The sequence below is a fragment of the Tinamus guttatus genome, unplaced genomic scaffold (genome assembly GCF_059628265.1).
Source record: "Tinamus guttatus ecotype Peru unplaced genomic scaffold, ASM5962826v1 Tinamus_guttatus_pri_ptg000446l, whole genome shotgun sequence".
In the NCBI taxonomy this organism is placed as follows: Eukaryota; Metazoa; Chordata; class Aves; order Tinamiformes; family Tinamidae; genus Tinamus; species Tinamus guttatus.
The window spans coordinates 642,681-664,684 of NW_028288980.1; the positions used below are offsets into that span (position 1 = coordinate 642,681).

Consider the following 22,004-nt stretch of genomic DNA (forward strand, 5'->3'; position numbering starts at 1 on the left):
TCACATTTAACTCCTCTTAGGCTGTCACTTCTTTGCATTTCTGGGGAACTCGCTGCCTGCTGATTTGGGACCTTGGGCATGGGGAAGATGATAATCCAATACTCAATCACTGCTGCTCATGACCCTTTAGAAAGCCTCTCCACCTCTCTGTGTCTTAGTATATTAGCTGAAAAAAGGAGCTAACCAGCTGTGAAACGCATTGGGATGCACTAAGGAAAAGAGCAGCAGTGGAGAGAGTGTCATCATTGTTGCTTGTGGCAGTGAAAATTTTTGCCTCATCCCCAGGATAAAATCAAAAAGATGATGTCAGTAGAAGTACTTAGCACAGTATGTGTTAATGTCTTGCAGAAAGTTGTTATCCTTTTTTCTCCAACCAAACAAGCGCTTCAGCTGCTCCTCCAGGGAAATCTTTTTTATCAAGCATCATGAGGCATTTATTCCCCATTCTATGGAGAAGACTTAGGAAGGAAATGAATTTTCTTGCACTTACCTAGAGAAATCTTCTCTCCTGAATCAGCTGGCAAGAGGAAGACGAGCAATGCCAAGGCAGAGATAAGAACGCAGGGAATCAGCAGGTTCAAGCCATAGTAGAGTGTGCGTCGGCGCATGGTGACAGTGTATGTCACATCTGGATATGGCTCCTTACAGCATTCATAATACATCTCATTCCTCTTTCCTGGCACAGCTGTAGAGAAGGGACACGATGATCAGCACCCCCATTCACTCCCAGGAAGAGGACAAGCCCATGATGGTTTACGACACCTCCGACCAGTGCTCCCTCACTGGAGCACAAAGGTGCTCTGCAGATGATATGCAGAAGAGTGCCACTAGTTGTTATTTTTCTGTTATTTTTCTCTTATATCGTACTTGCTTTGCTTAACCAGGAAAAACAAATACGACTTCTGTTTTCAAAAGGGGTGCTAAGTCAAGCTTAAAGTCTGTTACCTCCAAGGTTAAGAGACATAACTATACAACACATCTGTACTGTGGGGCTTGTCAACGTGACCATATTGCAGAAGACCCTGTTTGGCAGGACCATCTAAGACCCTGCTTGGCAAGGACAGCAGCAGCAGAGAAAATGTCAGGGGAAGCTGGAAAAGCTCCATGTCTTGTATCCTTGCTGTCACCGTTGCACACCTCCCATGTCTTGTTGTCTACACAACAGAAGATGCTATGGTGTGTGTGTCCTGGCAGGAGTGTGGCAAAATCTCCATAAAATATGTGTCCAAAGCTGGTTTATGGTCTCAACTGTAGTTACATGAACCAGCTAAGGGCCAGCTCTGTCCATGCCCTATCTGGGATGAAAACAGATAAACTAAGGACCAGGCTCTACATCAGGTACACAAAGCCATTGGACTTTGCACTATATGCACTATAAAGGAGTATGTGGAAGCCAGGATTGCTCTGAAATGGACTGATTTTAGAAGATGTCCTTGCCTACCCCCTTGGCCTGGCAGATGAAATGTCCTGTCCTCGAGTTCTCTGTAGGGTGGTCTAAGCTTTGTCGATTCCATAGCGTTGCTTCTGATTTACACGTACATCAATGAGTTCATAATAAAACCTTGGAAGGTAGCTCTGAATAACTAATTCTCGGAATAGGATCCTCTTTTTAAGAAAACAGGTCTCTTCTGAAGCACAGAAGAGAACAGAGACATCCTGAGCTGCAGTTATTTGCATGAACCGATAGACACTTTGATCATTTTGTGGGCAAGAGGAATTAATTTCTGTAAAAGCTTACACCAATTTTTGCTGAAACAGTGTTTTTTAACCCAATCATTTTTGGCTGATGTGGTAGAGTAGATGTGACGTTATGCTCAGTGTGCCTGTATGAGACACACATCCAAATTTAGTACTGACAAAATGCGCAAATGTATCAGGACTAACAGATCCCTTTTACGCTCCCCTTAATTTCATGCTGCTGCTGCAGAACACAGTGTTTTCAGAGCCATTTCAATGAACATGTTTGAAAAATTCTCTCTAAACAGTGATTTTTTTTCTCTTTTTCCTAACTTTTATTTAGGAGCTTTTAACATTTCTATTTCATGCTTCCCAGTTGGACTGCTCATTTCTCTATGCTTGCGTTTTGCCTTTGAAAATTAGGCTGTTGAAGATTTGAGCCCTTCAATTTACCCACTAAATCCCATTCTCCATTTGAGATGTAGTTAGAAATATCAGCCTCAAGCATCTGCAGATCAAGTAGCCAGCCACTGTGGGTCCAGGAGCCGAACTTCAAATCACACTTCTGCACATCAAAAGGGAACCAGCGAACATCGATGTAACATGTGCTCTTCAAAATGCCTGTGGATAGAAATGGATGGAATCAAATGTGTACAGGGTGCGGTCCGTCAAATGGGGAATAATTTGGAATAATTGTTTCTGCCATCTCCTTGACACACCCAGTAATGTGAATTCCACTATTAAGACATCTACCTGAACAGTTTTGTGCTTTGCAGTGGCGCTCGAGCTGTACCTCTTGAAAATCAAATCTCCAAAACAGAGTTTCATTTATTATTGCCAACACTGGCTGTTGCAAAGGCTGCGGATGTTGTGCATGATCATTTTCCTGCACAGACAGGGCTGTTCTGGGTGGCTCTGTTCCTCCCATTTGTTCCTTCATGCTCAGGTAGGTCTCTCTCCTGCTGTCATGTCCCTTTTTGGACTGGCAACAAGGAGCCTTTCCTCCCATTTCCTTCTGAATCTTGGCCCTGCTCCCTTAACCACTGGCTGCTGTCCTGTCCTTCATCTCCGCTCCTCCACCAGCCACATGTACCACAGCTTGTTTCTCTAATGGACAGTAACAGCGAGTACTGCCTCCTCTTACAGGCAAGGGAAATAAAACTTTCATGAAGCCTTAGGAACACTCTTTTCCCCTCTGCAGTATTTTGCTGTGTCTCAATTAATCTAGCTGCTGGTGCTGTCAGGTAGGCTGATTATGAACATTTTTCCTTCAAAAAAGGATTGGACAAAATATTTTACCAGCAGTTAAAATCTTGTAAGTAAAGATGTGCTTTGCACAAAAGCTTTTCTTTACCCCTTAGTCCTAAGCTTCTTCTTCCTTGGGCTCTCAAGTAAGAAGCTCTCTACAATGGAGCTTGCTGTTCTCTCTGGTTGGCAATCTGCACACATGGTCCTGCTTCTCCTACTCCATTGGCAGGAAAGGAACTAATAGGGGCACCAGATCTCCCTAATATCAACACAGCCTGCATGACCCACCTAAACAGACCCTGTGGAGATGGAAAAGGCTCTGCCCTGGTGAATGTTGTCTTTTCATGCTTCTGCGCCCTGGAGAACAGCCTGACCCACAGATCTGTCCCAGAGAAACCACACAAGCATTTTAAGTCACCTCAGGATAGGGTTCACCACCAAACCCCAGGACTTACTTGGAGTCAGCCTTCCAACAACTACCTCAAAGCCTGGATGCTTCTTGACCACCACAGCAAGCAACAATGGGAATAGCCTGACTGTTTGCTGCTAGATTCCTAGTGCCAAGACTCTACAAGCACTGGAGTCAGCAGTATGCCTGGAAAACAGGCAAGGACCATCATCGGGAGTGGTCTCAGTTCCTCTTTTCAAGAGTTACAGGCTCAGCCTAAGACTTCAAACAGTGCTTGGAGGAACAGTGCTTGGGGGAACAGTGCTGCTCACGGGACACCTCCTGTAGATGCATCTCTCTTCACTCACACGAAAGAGCTAGCTGGGTTGTACATGAAACCTCCCCCTGTGAAAACAGCACTTTGCCTTAAATGTACCTCTGCTGGTCTCTGAATGTTGGAAGCAAACTGCTCAGGAAATGTATTTGTTCATTTATGAAGTGGAAGTTTGCCACTAATAATAGACCTAAATTACTTCAGCAGGTCTGTTCCATAATAGATCGCTTGCAAAATTTCTACATACAGACATTTCTACAATTGCTTGGATTTCACTCATAAAGGAAAACTGTTTGTTATTATTCAAAGCTACACATTGATTTAAAGCAACAAAACATGTTCTCCGTACCTGGAGGAATATATTGACAAGATCCAGAGTAATTCACCAGCACATTTGTGTGAAACGTCGCATCAAATCTTTCATCAGCACTGCAACAAAAATGCGAACAAAGAGCCAACAGACATAAGACTTTGAATATAGTAACTGTGAACAGAACAATAACATTTTATCAGAATTTTATGCACTGGATGTTTGAGTTAAGGGATGTCCTATGCCTAGTCAAAGGACCCACTCCCATTAGCAGATCAGTCTTTCATGATGCATGGGGCCAATGCTGAAAGCGCTGGCAAGAAGATATTTCCGATCTGGGGGATAAAGGGGAAGACTGGCTGAGCCTGAAAGAGCATAAACCAGGTAAAAGGGACCAAGAGAAAGGGGATTTCTGGAGGATTCCAGCAATTCTGAAGAGAAGAAGTAATCTCCAAGGATCAAGACTATGGGCTCACGTTAGAGTGTTTCTTGGGAAGAGGCTAAGTGCAGAGGGTTCCTATATGTACAAAGGTTTGACACATAGTGTGAAGGTCCGTAGGACTCCATCATGTTAGCGAGCACCTCCTGTGTCATGGCCAGACATGAGTCCATCATCTGGTTACTCATAAATGAACACAAGAAGGAATCAAAAAAAAATATATGGGGAAAAGAATACATGGCTAAAGACGAACCAAAACAGAACAGCACAAACAAATGAGGATAAAATCGAAAAGCTGAGGTGATAACTGGCCAGAGACATAAAAGGCAGCAAGATTCATGCAATGACAGGAGTGCAGGCCTGAATAGGGGGTGAATAGGTTAAAGAAGTGTGCATACATTAGACTCCCTTTGGCACATCTGATAAAATTTACTCTGGAACACTGAAGGAACTGGCCGAAATATTCTCTGAAGCATTAACGATTATCTGTGAGAGCTCATGGAAAATAAGAAAGGATGTAGTGAACCAGAGGTGATCAAAGAAAATTCAGATTTTTTAAAAAAGTCTGAAGTTATAGGCATATCGGCCTAACTTCAAAGATAATAAGATGATAACAGCCAGCGTGGATTTGTCAAGGGCCAATTTCATCAAATCAAACTAATTTTCTTCTCTCTCAGAAGATGATTGACTCACTGATTAGGAGAATACAGGAAATATATCTGGACTCCAGAAAGCCTTTGACACATAAGGTTCTTATATGCAAACTATAGAACCAGGGAGCAGACTGGATGCTTGCTGGTGGGAGGCTGAATCTGGCTGAGTTGCTGTCATGAGCTCATAGCCAAACTGCGAGGAGTAAAGCTAAAATAAAGGAAAAACCCTTATATGATTTTCAAGTGAATACAAGTTTCCTTCAGACTCCTGAGGGTGAGGGTTTTCAAGAGAAAATAGATCTTGGCAAACCAAGAGAGAGACCAACAGAATGAAATTCAGTCCAGATGATTGCTACATATTCCCCTTAAAACTGGCAGAAAAACACAAAAAGTCTGAAGAACAAGGTCTGGAGTTTATGATGGATCAAAAAACAAGCCCAGAAATAAGAGTGTAGAAACAGAAAACCCTCCTTCAAGAATTAATCAAAGGAAAGGTATGGACGGATGTGGAGATTACTGTATCACTCCACTGCACAATGCAGGAGTCTTGGCTAGACTGCTGAATCCTGTTTTGAAGAAAAAAAAAACAAAATGGAGTGTTTAAGAGGAGAAGAGATTTAATGGAAAGAGATTTAGAAAATGTGAATGATGAGAAGCACAAAGAAATCGGGCTTGTTTAGCCCAGGCAGGAAGACTAAGACAGAAACATGATAATAATTTTCCAGGGGAGACACGGAAATTACAAAAGAATATGGATTACCACTGTGCAAATGGAAGGAAGACATCCACAAAATTATAGAAAAGGAGATTTAGCTTGGATATTACAAAAACAAACAAACAAAAAAGAAAACTATTATCTGGTACTTGTTCTCATTTATTTTCATTTTTTCAAGAGAAGGAGCCAAAATCCCCAGGTAGCAAAATCCCCAGAGCATTAGTGGAGCATGGCTGATTTCCAGCATCCACATGTCTGGTGGCTGCTGCATATCCTGCTTACCTGTTATACAGAAGAATGTCTGGCACCCAAATCTGATCAGCTGGAAATCGCAAGTTCTGCACCCCTGGGTATTCATACTGATCCCAAGACAGGTAAACATCCACCCAGTACTGTTGGAAAATACATATACCAGATCCATGAGCTGGGAGAAATCTTCTAACTGATTTGGAATATTAGGGGAACGGAATAACTGCCACCAATAGTAATGCAGTAATGTGATAACAGCTATATAGCGTATAGTGATAGGCTTTAATAATTAAAGAAGGCTGACATATATCCTGAAGAATTCACAGTGTGATGACTGGATGTTGTGTGCTATTACATGGTAGTTTACTGTCTAACCTGTCCACCCTAAGACCTGAATACAGATATTTCAAACCTTTTCTTGATGAATTCACAAAAATCCTGGTAGTTGGCTGGTGGACCAATCTGGTTTCAAGTAAATTGGGTATCATTAGTGGTACATGGACCACTGTCTGGGAATCTCTGATGGAAGTAATTTAACTGATCACAAAGATTTTGCAACAGGGGCATCTTGCTATCACAGGCAGGAAAGTGAACTCTGTCTCAAGGGGTTGATTCTGGTTCCTTTTTCTCCCATCCCAATGCACAAAATTAGTTCCAGAAAAGTGTTGGTGCAAGTTTTGTGCTGAACCCTGCAACCTGCAACAAACCTCTATGGCAGCACCACCAGGAAAACAGTTACCAGTGCTATAACCATAGCCAGCCTCTCCCAGGAACAGGACATCCCCTAGTAGTACAGAATTGTCTGAATTCTGCATTTTTGCGGTAGGAAAGCTCATTTCTGTTGCAAACTCCAGTAGACAGCTGCGGAGGAAGCAGCCTGCTCTGCTGTGCCCATTAGCATGATGCAATGTTTGGCTGTTAATGTCACAGCAGAATTAGCTCAGTCATTTGAGTCTCTCTCCAGCTTTTCGCTCCAGAGCTGCCTCCTTACAGAGCACAGATTCCTTGGCAGAGCAGTTCATGTCCCTACAAGAGTAGACCATACCTATAACCACACAGGGCCAGCAGCAGACTTAGAGTTAAGGAGTTTTTTCACTCTTTATTGACACAGGTTACTCACCATTTGCAGCCAAGCGTTTGTGATCAACACCTGGTTCTTCTCATCCTTTAAACAAGAGAGGGGAGGGGAGAGAAGAAAAAAAGAGATGAGCCACAAAATACAATCTGATCACAGGGGGACACGTTACTGTTTTGTTCCTTTTGAAACTCTGATTCTTACAGAAAATGCATGCAAGCACTATGGAATAGACCGCAAGCTCAGCACAGAGTCACTGAATTGTGCCACCTGGCCTAGAACATTATGGTTCTCTTTGATCCTAAAAACTTACAAACCTCTTGTGTTTATTGCAACTGAGAAAAAAGGGAATTGAAAATAATAGATAATGGCTGTTATTTTGCTGGAGACTCCTTAGCAAATATACAATATTTTCCTTTTCATTAGGTGAGCAAAGCAAGATGATTTCCAGTACCATGCATCATGCAGGAAATGGAGAGTGTTTCTATTGTTTTTGCTGCTGCTGCAAAACCATAGTGAAAGGTGCTGCTGCTTTAGAGTCTTGGCATAGTGTAGCTCAGCTCACGAAGAAAAGGAAAGGCTGGCCTTCATCAAAAGCTCCATACGGCAGGAGGACACAGACATCATCTGAAAGGAGCTCGTATGGACACCCTGAGTCTGAGATACTGTGTGGGACAATGTGGTCAACGTGGTGAGATCCACCTCTGCCTCTGGAGAGATCTGCAGAGAGATCCACACTTGTTGGAAAGCTTCATTAAAGCAAGGACACACTTGCCCACAGCAGAGGGATATACCTTGCATCTGTGGAATTCTTTATCTCTATATGCCTATATCTGTATCTCTGTATCCAAAGAGATATACCTTGTACTTGTGATTGTACCTCGTGCCTAGAGACCATTGCACCATGATTTGACTCCCCTTCTTAATAACACACTGAAATGAACCACTGTATTGGCCTCCAAAATCTACTCTTTTTTTCTTAATTAGACACAGTCTTTACCTTCCATTGTTTTCTTCCATTCTGCCGCAGCCAGTGAGAAGCATCAGACACAAAACTCGTGCTGAGAACACAGGGGCTAGTTACATTACAGGGAAGACATGATGATCACTGGAGCTGAGAGTTACGTTTTAGCAGCAGAGAAAGCAGCTGTGGAGCTCTGCAGTTAACGCCGTGAGCTGTAGCAATCAAACCTCTAGCTCCAACACTAAAATATATTAGTGTGGGAAGCCAGTCACCGATGGGATGCAGTAGCTAGCACTCATAATGGGATTACGGTAAGAGCTGCCAGGCAGAGATCTTCACAAAGACACAACTGATCCTCTGAATTTCTCAACAGCATGGTTTGTACATCAACACCCTGACCTCCATAACCATGAGGTAAACTACGTCCTTGAAGTAGTCTTGGATTTTGCATTGGATTGATCTTTAAATATATTATTTTTGACAACACTTAGGCCTTTCCTCTTTCTGAGCTCTGCAAAAGGAAGGACTGTCTCCAGACCCACTGAGCCCCATGGGGAAGGGGAAGAGGGGACCTTCCCCTTTCCTTTGGCTACCTGAGTGCCATGGTAAAGTGCAAGGTATACCTGGAAGCCTAATGGCTTTTCTGCATGGGGAGAGGCCCTTTATTTATGATTCTCCTTTTCCAGGAAAATCTTTTTTTTTTTCACCCCACATAAGCATTTTATACTTGACAGACTCCATGCCAGCAAAAAAAACACCGAGACTGACTTCCATAGGTCATGAAACAGTCTACAGCCCTAAACTGCTCACCCAACTTCTAGGAGCAACTTAGACTCGGGAGCTAATGACATTGTCAATCAGCTTTCACTTCAAACAGTTCATCAGCTGCTGCAGGGGAAATACCCATAGTATTTCAGGCAGCTTAAACATAGTATTTTGGGTGCTCCTTGCCTCCTTGTCACAGGTCTAGTGTGCTCAGCCCCACCATGTCCATCCTGTTTCTTGCAGTCTTGCAGGCGAAGGTGAACTTTCCCATTCGAGTTGCCACAGGTTGATGTGCAGTGTAACCCTTCTCTGTGTGGTCTCTCTGCCATGCCTTTTAATAACAGCAGTCAGCAGAACACAAAGTTTAACCAGGGCTTTGGGCTTCTTACGTCTCTCTCAGCCTTGCGGGGAGAGACGTGTCACTTTGGGCTGCTTTCATGGCTATCCACAGTCTATTCTCATTCCTGCCTTCAGGCTGCTGAGCTTTCAAAGGGAGCTGGCTTTCTGGACAGCAAGGCCCAGGAAATGTTATTTCTGTATTCAGCACCAATCAGCACACAGATGACAGCGCAGATGCAGACTGCTGGGTCCTTCCTGTGGCAAGGTGAAGCAGAAAGTTTTCCCAGGAAGGATTTGAGTTTGCCCAGAGTGCCTTATTTGCCAGGATAGCAAAGCATACTTTATACTGTAGTCTCTCAACTCTGTGGTCTGTACTAAAGATCTTCAGCATAGCTAAGGAGAGTAAATATGAGATTCACAGAGAAGAAAAAGCACTGCCTCTTAGTGCAAGGCTTTTCTCAGGGCTCAGGTGCTTCTCATTTCTGGAGGTTTGGTCATTTCCCGGGGTCCCCACTCACTGGAGCAAGCAGCCATCCCCTCCAGGGTCCTAGGTGAGGATGGAGACAGGGGCAACCAGGTCCACGGAGCCGCTTCCCCAGCGCTCCCCTGGCAGGTCCCTCAGGCTGTACATGTTCAGCCCAAACGCATCATTTGCTGCTGGCAGTTACACAAGCTGGAAAAGCTAGTGTCAGTAGCGAGCACAGTTGTTCTCTAAATCCTTCCTTTCCTTAACTGGGTCATTTTCTCTCCTTTCTATCCACATCCTCACCCAAGCTAATCCTCTGACCTGGACATCTGTCTATTCCTACTGCCACCCTCAACCCATGGAGAGCAAGAAACTTAGGCTTATTCTAGCTCAGAAGCTGGTACACATGCAGGAACATGTGAATATTTTTGCTTTGTTCTGTTTTCTCTCAACAAATACAGGGGATATCTCAAGATTTCTGCTGGATAAGAGAGAGGTTGTTTTGACATGGAGGTTTTCTTTAAGAAATTTTGCTGTCAAACACACTTGTCTCTGCACTGGATTTTGCTCAAAAAAATCAAAGCAATGGCTGAGGCTTTCAAATGCTTGTAGGGTCAGTCTACATCTGCACCATGCAGTCCTTTCCTTTGCTGAAGCACTCTTCTGGCCTGGAGCTGATTAACTAAAACATTCCCCTGGCCCAAAGAACGTAAATAACTAGAGAGGACTCAGCTTTAATGTTCTGTATGGTTGAAGTTCCACAAAACCAGAGATCTTCAGAAAAAAGAAATGGGTTGCCCTGGTAACAGTTAGGCGGCATAGCTGGACAGGCTTTATATTACAGGGGTCTCATAAATACTCATGTGTTTAAGGTTTGACATCTGAAAGCGTCGGAAAAAAGTAGGAATGCATGCTTCCATAGTAACATCAACTTTGAAGAGATACCTGACGCTAAAGTACTTCAGCTCTCTACCATTAACGAATCTTCGGGAGGAGGAGAATCCGAAGGGATAGCCTAGAGAGCAGGCAAAGGGACGAAGGAAGGTAGAGATATAGTAGAATAAAGAAAGATAAACAAAAGTAGCATTTCTGTGGAGCATTTCTGTGCTCATGAGGGCAGAAACATGGAGGGGCTGGTTTGGGCACAATAAGGGGGCCTTATGGCTTTCTTAAGTGCTCATGGCTGAAAACCAGCTCCTTCCCGCATGGTGCATTTTGGTGCTTTGAGCTTCTTCTGCTATGGAGGGCTGTAGGCGATTTCTCCTAAGTGCTTTTCACCTCAGGGTGACCCAAACTCACACCGCACACCCTGCGTTTGCCCTCTGCGCGGGCTCACAGCGCAGAGGCTGCCAAACCCACGGGTTTTTGCTCCGTCTCCCTTGTTGCTGGCTCTTCGTCAGCGGGTCGCTCGGCCGCCTCACTCGAGTTTCGCTAGGAAACCTCTCGAGCAGGGGCACAGGGCGCACGTGGCTTTCCAGCCCAGCACTGCTCTCCAACCGACTGCTCGGGTGAGCTCACATACACCCTTGGTGAAGCGGGGTTGTGTCACAGCCTGAAATCGCTCAGCCCTCTGTTAAAATAGCGAGTCATCTACACAGAGCGTGGAGGTGGTTTTTGTATTCTCCAGGGTGAATGTCTCATCCTGAAATAGCCCTCCGTGTGCTCTGTGCACTGTTGGCAGGTGTTTCAATAAACAGGACTAGGCACAAATCGCTGTTCCATGATATTCATTATTCATCGCTTTTTTTCGTATTCAAAATCACAGGAAACCACAGGAAAGAAGGCAAGAAAAGGTCCCATGGTACCTAGGTCAACCCTGAGTTCTTATTAAAGGCATACTCGTGGTTTATTTGCAAGTAGTTTACTTTTTGCTGGCAAGTTTGCTTTTTTTTTTTTTTCCTTGCATTTATGTACTGTTAAGGCAGCACAGCAAAGTAGTGTGATATAGGCCCACTCCAAAACTCAAGTGAGCTTTTAAAGCCTTTGACCACCCTGAATAGAGCAATTCACAGGCCTTTTATTCTAACAGGGCCATCAGAAGTCACTTTTCCTCATTCTCCTCAGCTTTCCAATTTTTTTTAACACTGCATTTGTTAGCCCTCTTCACTGACACTGAGTCAGATTGATATGTGTTTCACCTGCCCTTTTGACACGTTTTGGGTTCCTTCGGGCATCCTGTGAACATCAGACAACCAGGAAACACAGGATTAGGCTCACTTCGGGTCAGCCTGGCTTTGCCCTGGCAAGGAGACCCTTGGCCACCCCAGTGGACTTCTGGGTGGCTGGGGACTGAGAGCTTCACCAGAAGCAGCTTAAGGAGATGTGTCTTGCTGCCCTGCCTCACATGCATGGCTGGAATCGCCTTCCTTTGCCAAGGCAATACCCTTGCTTACAGATGGTATAGATCCATTGGGATCTATAGGTACCATCACCAGTGCTTTCAGGACACCATGATATTTCTCACCCTGCAGATGTCCTTCTCACTGTTTCGTAACTTTGCTGGGCTCCAGTGCTGAGTCCTGATATATTCTGAATATCCAGAGTCAGGATACTACAGGCAACACAAACAATTAAGTGAATGGAGCAAGGGAAAAATACCTTTTCATCCAAATTTAAAAATCCAGTGACCTTTTCTTTGAGACATTGTAGCTATTAGAAGCTCTGAAATTTGATAATGGAGCATTGCTTTTTTTCTGTAAGGATCAGCTGGTTTTACCTAATGAGGGATGGAAAGAGAAGAAAAGGGTTTTGCTTAATAACTACTGTGGTGGTCTCAGAAATTATGTACAGAGAATACAGAGTTAAAATATTAACCTTCCAGACACCAAGAAAACAAAAAATACCAGTTTCAAGATCACACAAACAACTTTAAGCACTTTGCTACAACTGGTGGCTTTGGAAGGATGGCTACTTGCCATACATCTGTCCTGCTCCCTTTTCTGCAAGCCATTGGCATGGACAGGCATGGTCAAGAAACCATGGACATGTCCAAAGGACAAGCCTTTTCCTCTGCCATAGCCACCAAGCTGGAGACGCTTGATGAACAACACACAATCTATTGAACAGAGCCCCATCCACTCCCTGGCATGAGTGGGGCAAGAGCCAATGGAGAAAGCACAGGGTGAGAGATGGGTAACTCATCTTTCACCACAGTGATTAGCACTGGTATGTGTGCTGAGCAATATTACATGGGAAAACATGATGCCCATGATTCCTGACCTCGTTGCTGCCATGCTTTTGGTTGCCTCAGTAGGACTGACATTTTAATAACATCTGACACTTAGTAAAATAGTAATTCATGGGTCAGTCAGCCCCAGCATTCCCATTTTTTCAAGCTGTTTCACAGAATCACAGACTCACAGAGTGGCCGAGGTTGGCAGGGACCTCAAGAGATCATCTAGTCCAACCCCCTGCTCCAGCAGGGACACCCAGAGCACGGGGCACAGGGTGGCATCCAGGCGGGTTTGGAAGATCTCCAGAGAAGGAGACTCCACAGCCTCTCTGGGCAGCCTGGGTTCCGTACTAATGACAGAGCCAATTGATTTATTATTTTTTTTTCCCCAGAGTTCAAAATTCAAATTCAAAATTGGACACAGTAAGTGAACCTTATGAGAGAGAGAGTGAGTTTGGGATTTAACTTTAATGAATCTACTGGTCTGTCAACCTTTCTCTTATTTTTATGGTTGGAATTTTAATAACTATTCCTAGTGATCACTAATTACTGATTTTCAGAACGTATAATGATATCCAGCCTGATATCCATCTCAGTTATTCCAATTTGCATCAGTTTCACTGCCATGATCTCAGCAGATTTGGTCTTGTTTTGTAGCAGCATGAGACTGCAATGCCAGGTGGAGAAAAACTTTCTGGAAAGGGAAGCACGTTTTGGTAGAGGAGGTTCCATACTAGGTGAAATAGCAAAAATACCTTGCAAAGGCTATTCTGTAAACTGAAAAATAAATGCAGGGGCATCCAGGGAGGAGAGAGGGATGCGCAGGAAGAAAGATGTTTTTAATCCAGAGGGGCTGAAAGAGTCATTTTACCTCCCTGCTCCTCATCAGTGCTTTATAAATAAGTACAAAATACAGAATAACTATAATAATAACTCTCTCATTATTATTTCTCTTTCATATACTTTGTGTGTTTCAATCTTAAGTGGTCAAGCTTACATTTTGGAAGTTATCTCCCCAGAAAAGATTTGTACGGGATGTACTGTAAGGATTATGGTTTAATCTAGTGAATAATGATGCTATATTGGGAATAGTATGTGAATGGCTGCATACGTGTGCTGGCATATTTATATTTGTTTCCCTGAGTCGCTTGCGTGGGCTTGCTGTATAATGTTTAGGGCAGAGATCCGGATACATGAGGATGCAGGGATGGGGGGGAGGAGAGGGGGATCTGGTTGCTGCAAAGCCAGTATAGGAATGGAAAATTAGACCTAAAAATTTAATCCTTGAAATTTTCAGTCATTCAGTTCATATCATTCTTAAAATAACTGGGTGCTAGGGAACAGGATCGTTTTGAGGGCGGATGCTATCCCGAGGCACAACGAGCAGTGGTAGAGTTCCTCACACCTTCAGCCACAGTTTTAAAAGATACCCTCTCTGCATTAATGCTTTCCGTAGCAAATAAACCCGTTTTCCAAGGAACAGGATATATTTCATTCCAAAGTCAGCTGAATTTAACAGAATCCTTCTCGATCTCACTCTGCTCCCACCTCTCTTATTTCTCAGTGGTGATTCTCTTGAACCCAGCAGTTTGGTACATTTTTGGCATCAAAGCTTAAAAACGATAAAAGCTGCTGTGCTGGGATGGACTGGCTGATTTTGTGTTTAAAACAGTAATGACCACACCTCAGTGTTCATGGCAAGAACACACAGATGATTTTTGCTGGATTCCCTCCACAGCAATGCACAGGCTTGTTCTGCAGGAGGCGGATTGAAACTTGCTCTTTGCTGTTCCAGTAAACTCTTCTGTGAGTTTGTCTTGCCACTTCCAAACCTCTCAAGAGCTTGACACACTGAAGCGGCAAATTCTGTGGATAAATGGAGCTGTGTGCAAGAATGTGATGGCATTTGGGATAATACCTCCAGGAATAGGATGTACAATCATGTTACCCCCGTGTAATCAAAGCAAAACAGTGCATGCTGAATTTTCCAGATATGTAATTTGCTTTGGGGCTGTAGCTACAGTGAAATAATGCATTTTTAGTTTTTGGAAGTGCAAAATGACCAGCAATGGGTGATTTGGTTTGTTTTTCTTTTTCCTGATATTCTTGTGGCTTCCCATTGCAGACTTGCCATCCCTTTTTCTAATTGTGATCCGCTTTGATAAAAGAGGAAATTCATCCCAAAATTCCTGCCACGATATGTGATGTTCCTGGGGCACACGGGGAAGTGAGCAGGAGGGAGATGGAATGTGATAGCTGCAGGACTGAGCTGCGCGAGAGGAGACGCACAGCCCCACTCTGCAATCCAGCTCTGCAAAAGAGACCAAAGGAACTTTCAGTCTCAGGGAAGCAGGTTTCACTAGAACATAAATGGGAATAAATCCTTCCAAAGAGAATTCAAAGAGAGTAGATAAGAGAAATAGAAAGGGTTTATGAATGAATCTCCTCTCACCTATCGTGTCTCTGCAGCCACGTTTGTGTTTCCTGGATCAGTTTCAGCTCACTCAGGGGCCTTCTGCGTTGCAATTAGACCTGTACTCATTTTATGCACCTGCAGGAGTGCGTATTTTTTTTTCCTTGCAGCCCCTTGGATGCCTGTCCGGCCTCTCAGACCCCTTTTTGCTATGATTTTGCCAGGACGATACTTCTCCCTTCCTCTCCAGGCTGCATCCGTGGATCTCCCTCCTGCCCATCCTGGATAATTCCCTATGCCTGGATCTTCTGCCTGTGTGAGCATTGCTTGACGCTGATGGCCATGACTCGTGTCTCTAGCTACAGAGGATGTAAACTTGTGCTCGGACCCATAGCAAGCCCCGGAGCCACCACCTCAGCTGGGATGCATCCTTTGAGAGTACCAGGCTGACGAGTAGAGTATGACACTCACAGAACTGACGGTGCAGTAATTACTGGAAATCCGGCGTTGTATTTGCTTTTGGAAAGGGCTTTTGGGGGATTTATCATCTCTGCAGCATGGTGCAATCATCTTCCTAAAATTAGGATCTTTATTTAGAGGGTCTTTAAAAACACATGATACACTCCCAGACAGGTTGGGGTTTATTATTTTTGATACTCTTCTGAACATCGGCTTGTCTGTTTCATTTTTGTTTATTTAATTTAAAATTCTTTGGTTCTCATCTAAGTTTCTTCCTAATGTTCTTCAGGAGAGAGCACTGGACAAATCCCTGTGGAGGCAAGGGAAAGGCAGGGCCCAGACCCTTAGCAAAAAGGGCACAAAAGCCACTATGAACAAGTGAGATAGCTCCATGCAAAATCTATGCACTTCTGCGACCTGGCAGGAGTTCTTGCAGCAATGAAGACTGCTCAAAGGGATTGCAAGTATCTCGGACCGTCACCCATTTTGGCTAAAATACACATCTCCAGCAAGAGTTGATATGTAGCATGAACTGGAAACAGCAATTCTGGCAGAGCTCCCCTTCTGTGCATTTGTTTACTGGAGGTGGTGAGAGGTCTGTCTTGGCTCTAGTTACAAATTAAGAGAATTTTGATAACAATTTTAACTCTAATGACAGGAATTCCTCCATCTACCCCTCATCTACCCTTTTGCCTAGGGTCTGCTTGACAGGCAGAGTACATGATCCTCAAGGCTTTTTCTGTGATGGCTGTCTTTGTGCACTAAAAAGCAAAAAAAGATACCATGCAGGCAAATACATGCTGGTACCAGCAGGAAACCTAAAGTAAGGAAGCCGTGCTTGGAAATTTGATTTGAATGGAGGGCACAAGAGGAGGTGGTATTTCAAGTAATGTCACTGGTTATTACTACTAGGTAATAGTAAAGGGATCCCAGGGGTATCTTCCCTCTCTGTGCAGCAAAGGGAATGTAGGCTGCCATAAATGCTGTTTTCAGCACGTTGGCTGCAGCGGATGAATTTAGATTTGATTAGGTTATGAGACACTATGGTTAGCGATCAGACTTCGCGGAGCCGCTTCGTGGAGCCGCTTCGTGGAGCCTGTCGTAGATCTGTGCATGGTAGATGCGATAGTTTGTGTGGAGAGAAAAGAGTGAGTCCCTTTGTGTAAGAGGGACTATGCACATTTTCTTTAAGTTTTTCTTCTTTATATTGGTTCCTCTCACAGGGTAATAATCCGAGCTGTACTTTTTCATACCTGTCATGGAGAGTATTTGTAAAGCATTCCAGTGAGTCCAGCAGTAAGGTTGTACAATGTCATGTCTTCTTTAGACCTTGCTATTCTTATTCCCTTTAGTGTGACATTCTTCTTCCCTCCCATCATCCTCTTTTCTCCAGATAATGCTGAACAACCTGTGCTGACCTGGAAGTGTCCCTGGTATTGGCTACTGAACTAAAATTACTAAAATAAAATGACTATTGTATAGCATGCAGGAAGAAAATGTAGTTTAGCCCACATATGGAGGATTTTCTGCTTCTTGTTTTACATGGTGTTGGAGACCCATCCCAGGTTACTCCAGTTGTATTTTAAGGACACTGTGACTGCAGCACACAAGACCATGAGTCTGGAATGAGTCACTGCTGTTAAGAGCTGATGAACTTCTAGCATCTGTAGTGTGTGCAGAGTGGAGGGAAGCAAAGTGTTGTTTTGGATGCATATTATCATTTAGATGACCTGTTTCTTAATTTGAATCATCAAAAGGGAAACGAGAAATCAAATTCATTGTGACAGATGACTGCGACACAATGGAGGTAAAGTGCTTAAAAAGTAAAGTGCTTAAAAAGTGTTGTCTGTTGAAAGGAAATATTTCACCCAGGAACATAATAACTCAGCTGCAGATCTACCAGAGTATCCAACAAACTGGGGTTTATGTATCTCTTTCCTCCTCCTGCTTGACTTTGATAATGCATAGTTCCATGTCTAATGACAAAAAGCCCTCTCCACTACCCCAGCCCTCAAATTACTGCAAGAAAATACCATTAAAAAAAAATCCACAGTGAGTTTGGAGAAAGGCCTTCTGAGCTCAGATGCCTCTGCTGACTTTGGAATCTCCCAATGAAATATGCCTAAAATTGTCTGGGGGATTTCTTTGTTCTTTCATTCAAGTCGAGGACTGTGAGCTCCTGCCATGAATGTGAGTGACTTCGGTTAAGACTGCTGTACTCCTCTCCCTTCCAGCTTCATGCAATATCTAATATTTTAAAGCAGAAAGCTTCTTATCCTGCCTACGTGGCTACTGCCTGCTGCCAGGAGAACCACAACTAGCTCGTCCTGTCACTTGAGCTTATGTGGCATCTCTATCCTGTGCTAGGGAGCTTCATTTTCAGGGATCCCTCTGGGGAGAGCATTAGGTGCCCTAGAGACTTTCAGAAAGATTATAGGAAATTTAAAACTTTGGGACCTCTGTGAAATGCAGTTGAAGGTATCCAGAATCTTGAAAGTGTGTGTCTTCCTTCTTCCCTTCTTGACTATGAGACTGTATGGGAAAACAGGCTACACTACTGACTGCAGGAGTGGTAGGATCACAGAATCATGGAATGGATGAGGTTGGAAGGGACCTCTAGAGATCATCTGTTCCAGCAGGGACACCCAGAGCACATGGCACAGGGTGGCATCCAGGCGGGTTTGGAAGATCTCCAGGGAAGGAGACTCCACAGCCTCTCTGGGCAGCCTGTTCCAGGGCTCTGTCACCCTCACAGGAAAGAAGTTCTTCCTCACATGGAGGTGGAACTGCCTGGATTTCAACTTGTACCCATTAGCCCTTGTCCTGTCACTGGCCACCACCGAGAAGAGTTTGGCTCCATCCTCCCTTCATTATCCCCTAAGATACTTAAACATATTGATCAGATCTCCTCTCAGTCTTCTCCAGGCTAAAAAAGCCCAGCTCGCTTAGTCTTTCCTCATACAATAGATGCCCCGGTCCCTTAATCCTTAAGCCACCTAATCCCCATCCTTAAGGATGGAGAAAGAAGGGAATACTGACATGTTCAGCAGTTCTTTGTATTGACAGGGAAGGGTGTTCTGGCTTGGTTTGCGCATGTATATGAATGAAATGATCTCTAAAGGTAATGAGTTGCCATATAAAATCCTCTTCATTCGGAAAAGGGGATCCTTACTTGGATTATCATGTTAAAATATTCCACGGATCAGATCATCAAGTATTGCAAAAGCGTGCTGTAGAGGGATCAGCAAAGGCAATTTTTAGGGTGCTCCTGCAGAGGTGCTCTATGCACCTCATCTCAGGGCAGGCTCCTTCAGCTGCAGTGCATGGTGAAGATGTGGCGGACGATGAGCACAGTACTATTATAGTGCCTAATGAAAAGGTGTAAATCCAGTGCTGGTAACTCTGAAAGCTACACACCGTTTCCAGTTATTACATCCTGAATGTTTCTGGGAATAACGTGCCATTAATAATTTGCAGTGACACATGGCTTTTAATTTATTGAAATGTTGGGAGTTTTTTTTTTTTTTCTTTTTAAAATGAATGGAAAAACTACATAATTAATCTACTTGCAGCTCATGTTGTATCAGACATGACTTTGAGTTTAGAAGAATATTCACTCTTCCAAAGTGTCAAAGCATGTACTGCAGCGCTTAGGGAGGATGCTTGCCTGAATCTGGTCTGACCAGGAGGAAATGTTTGTTGCTTACTCCAGAGATCAGATTTGTTATACCGAAGAGGTGCGATAGGAAGCAGGACAGCTGGGGACTTACCACGTCAATTATCTGCAGCAAGGAAAGCTGAAGCTCCACTACAAGGGGCTGGGAGTCATTCAATACCGGCCGCTCGAGACGGTTGTAGTTTCTCAGCAGATCTCTGTACAAGCGTCTTTGGCTTTCACCTTGCTGAGAGACTGTGAAAAAAGAAAGACAGTCAACAGTTGTCATTCGGAGGGACATCCTTTTTTGTTTGTTTGTTTGCTTGAAAAATCTCTCCCAATGTATTTTTTCAGAATGCTCGCTGCATTGCAGGTCCTATTGCCTTTTGAGTCCCAATTTTTGTGACACCTGAGCCGAGCTCTTCTCAGTGTCACCAGAACTCTTCTCACAGTGTCTATGATTAATAACTTTTTTGACAATCCAAACAAACTGCAACAACATCCTCCTCCTTGCCCCGTCCCTGATGTGCTCAGCGAACCCTGCAAGCCTGGAGCAGACTGTTCTCCGTCACAGCAGCCACGTCCTTTAAAGCTAATAATATCACGTTCAGTTTATAAATGTCCTTAATTAGTGTTCCCGTCAGTTCTCCTGAGGCTGGAGGGCTCTACGTGGCTTCCCAGTATGACAGTGCCTAGTTAGCAGGCAGGGAGGACATTTTTATTTATTTTAGTGAGTTATACTGCATAACACATCATTTTCATGGCCCTTTTATGCTTCTGCCTTCACACTTGTGCTGTTAAATCCTGTGAACTGACGCATCCCAGCAATAGACACTTGCACTAGGTCCTCCACCGTCTCTTCCCATCTCCCTTCCACAGCGTGGTCCTGTCACTCAGTGACCTCTTGCATGTGAAATCGCTCACATATATCACCAGATGATCTATTCTTAGCCTGCCGAGCTGGTGCTTCACCATATGTTTGTATGCTCCTCAGATTTTGTTTACAAAACCACGTAGGTTCAGGAGCGGCGGAGCCTTTGGGGTCTTCTGGCAGATTGCCCCGGCAGCTGTTGGTGCCGCCCGGGCTTCATCGCTCAGATCAGGCTGCTCTGAAATAGGAACAGGTCAAAACTGCCTTTTTATAAACTTATTTCAGTCTTCCAATGCTTGATACTCCAGAGAGATTGCTGCTTTTTACCCCGCTGCTGCCCATGCTAATGCTTTGTGTCACTGCATCTCGAAGTGCTAAGCTGGTGATGGAGAAGCTTGTGTCCCTTTGGAACAGTGGCAGGATAAATACTACCAGTGCTCCCAAAGCCCCAGAGGTCCAACCTCAACCTCTGGCACTGCCCCTGGTGCCTGGTATGAAATTTTAAACCTGGCTGGAATTTGGAAGCACATTTTTAAGGTTGGCAACACTCTGTTGTGAGTCTTTACCTGCAAGCAGCTGCTGGTGGGCATTAGTAAGCAGTGCTTGCTTGGTGTATTTGTCCCTAAGTAATAGAGAGCCTCTACAGCCCACAGATCCTGTCTGTCTCTTATTGCTTTGAATCATCAGGGAAAAAAGTGCTATCTCATTAACAATTCAGGTGAGATTAGTGAATGGTGTTTTTCTCTACTTTAGTAAGGTTTCGGACAGTTTCTCCTGTAACATCCATCCTGCTCGTGCTGGCCCTGCTTGGAGCATGGGATTTGGAGGAAGCAATCGCCGGAGGCGCTACATTGCCTTCCGACCCCAACCAATCTCTCATTTTGTAAAAATTTTCTCCTAGCCTTTTGCCATAGAAGTCAACTCAGCTGTTGTGCTTCCGAACACTGGAGTCCCTTGCAGTGGGGCTTCATTAGCATTGACCTCCTAGAGTTTGACAAGTTGCATATGAAGAGAAATTGGAAGCAAGGTAACAGCCCAGGAAACTGTTTCTCTAATGCAGCATATCATCTTCTCCTTTGCACCAGGTAATTTTGGGCCCCTCTAGATTTATTATTGTTTAGATTTATTATTTAGACCAGAGAACTTTGCTACTGTGGCTTCTGCTGAATCACAGAGTCCTGTAATAGGAAAGAAAAGCTTGTAACAGGAAAGTAGAAGGGGGCTGCTTCCCTGTGGGCTTGTTTCTGAGGCACAGATATGCTTTGTGGAGCTGTGAATCACTGTCCTCTTCTATCATTCCTCTACAATGTGCCTACCTGGAAGTTATGGGTAAGAAAGCAAACAACCCTGCCGTTAACTTACACTCTGGGATCTGCCTCTCCTTCTACATCTATTGTCTTTGTCAAATGCAGACATGTTGCAATGCAAGGGTTAGGCAAAGAAACGGAGAGTTAAACATGGGATTGTTGAGTCTTAAAAAAAGATCAGCAGAGATCTACCCAGCCTGAACCTGGAAGCAGGTTAATACTTGAATTTAGCTATTTGGATAAAGAGTGCATGAGTGGCTAGAATAAGGGATGCATCTCTGAGGCACAGATGGGTTACCCATAGTGAATGTGAGCCTTCATGCTATCTGTGAAGGGTCTTGAACTCTCTGCAGCTGTGCAGTTTAGTTAGATAAGTCTGTCTGTCTCCTGGCTTGGCAGCTCCAAGCCTGCAGTTGTGCATCCCCAAGCTGAGGTCTGCACCCAGCTCCTCAAGTCCTGATGACAGCTCCTGAGGTTGAGGGAGCTGACTCAGGTGGCCTGCGCA

At 44.2% G+C, this 22,004-nt stretch overlaps 1 protein-coding gene across 1 annotated transcript in view; it reads right to left on the reverse strand.

The window, feature by feature from the left end:
• Positions 1-22,004, reverse strand: part of LOC104578640 (neuronal acetylcholine receptor subunit alpha-7-like) — a 44,716-nt gene that overhangs the window by 14,193 nt on the left and 8,519 nt on the right. Inside the window, exons 2-7 of the mRNA XM_010226197.2 lie at positions 19,437-19,576; positions 7,134-7,178; positions 6,047-6,156; positions 3,997-4,076; positions 2,131-2,298; positions 491-685 (exon numbers count right to left, since the gene is read on the reverse strand). Of these exons, the coding sequence (XP_010224499.2) occupies positions 491-685; positions 2,131-2,298; positions 3,997-4,076; positions 6,047-6,156; positions 7,134-7,178; positions 19,437-19,576 (738 nt within the window). The remainder of the gene's footprint in view (positions 1-490; positions 686-2,130; positions 2,299-3,996; positions 4,077-6,046; positions 6,157-7,133; positions 7,179-19,436; positions 19,577-22,004) is intronic.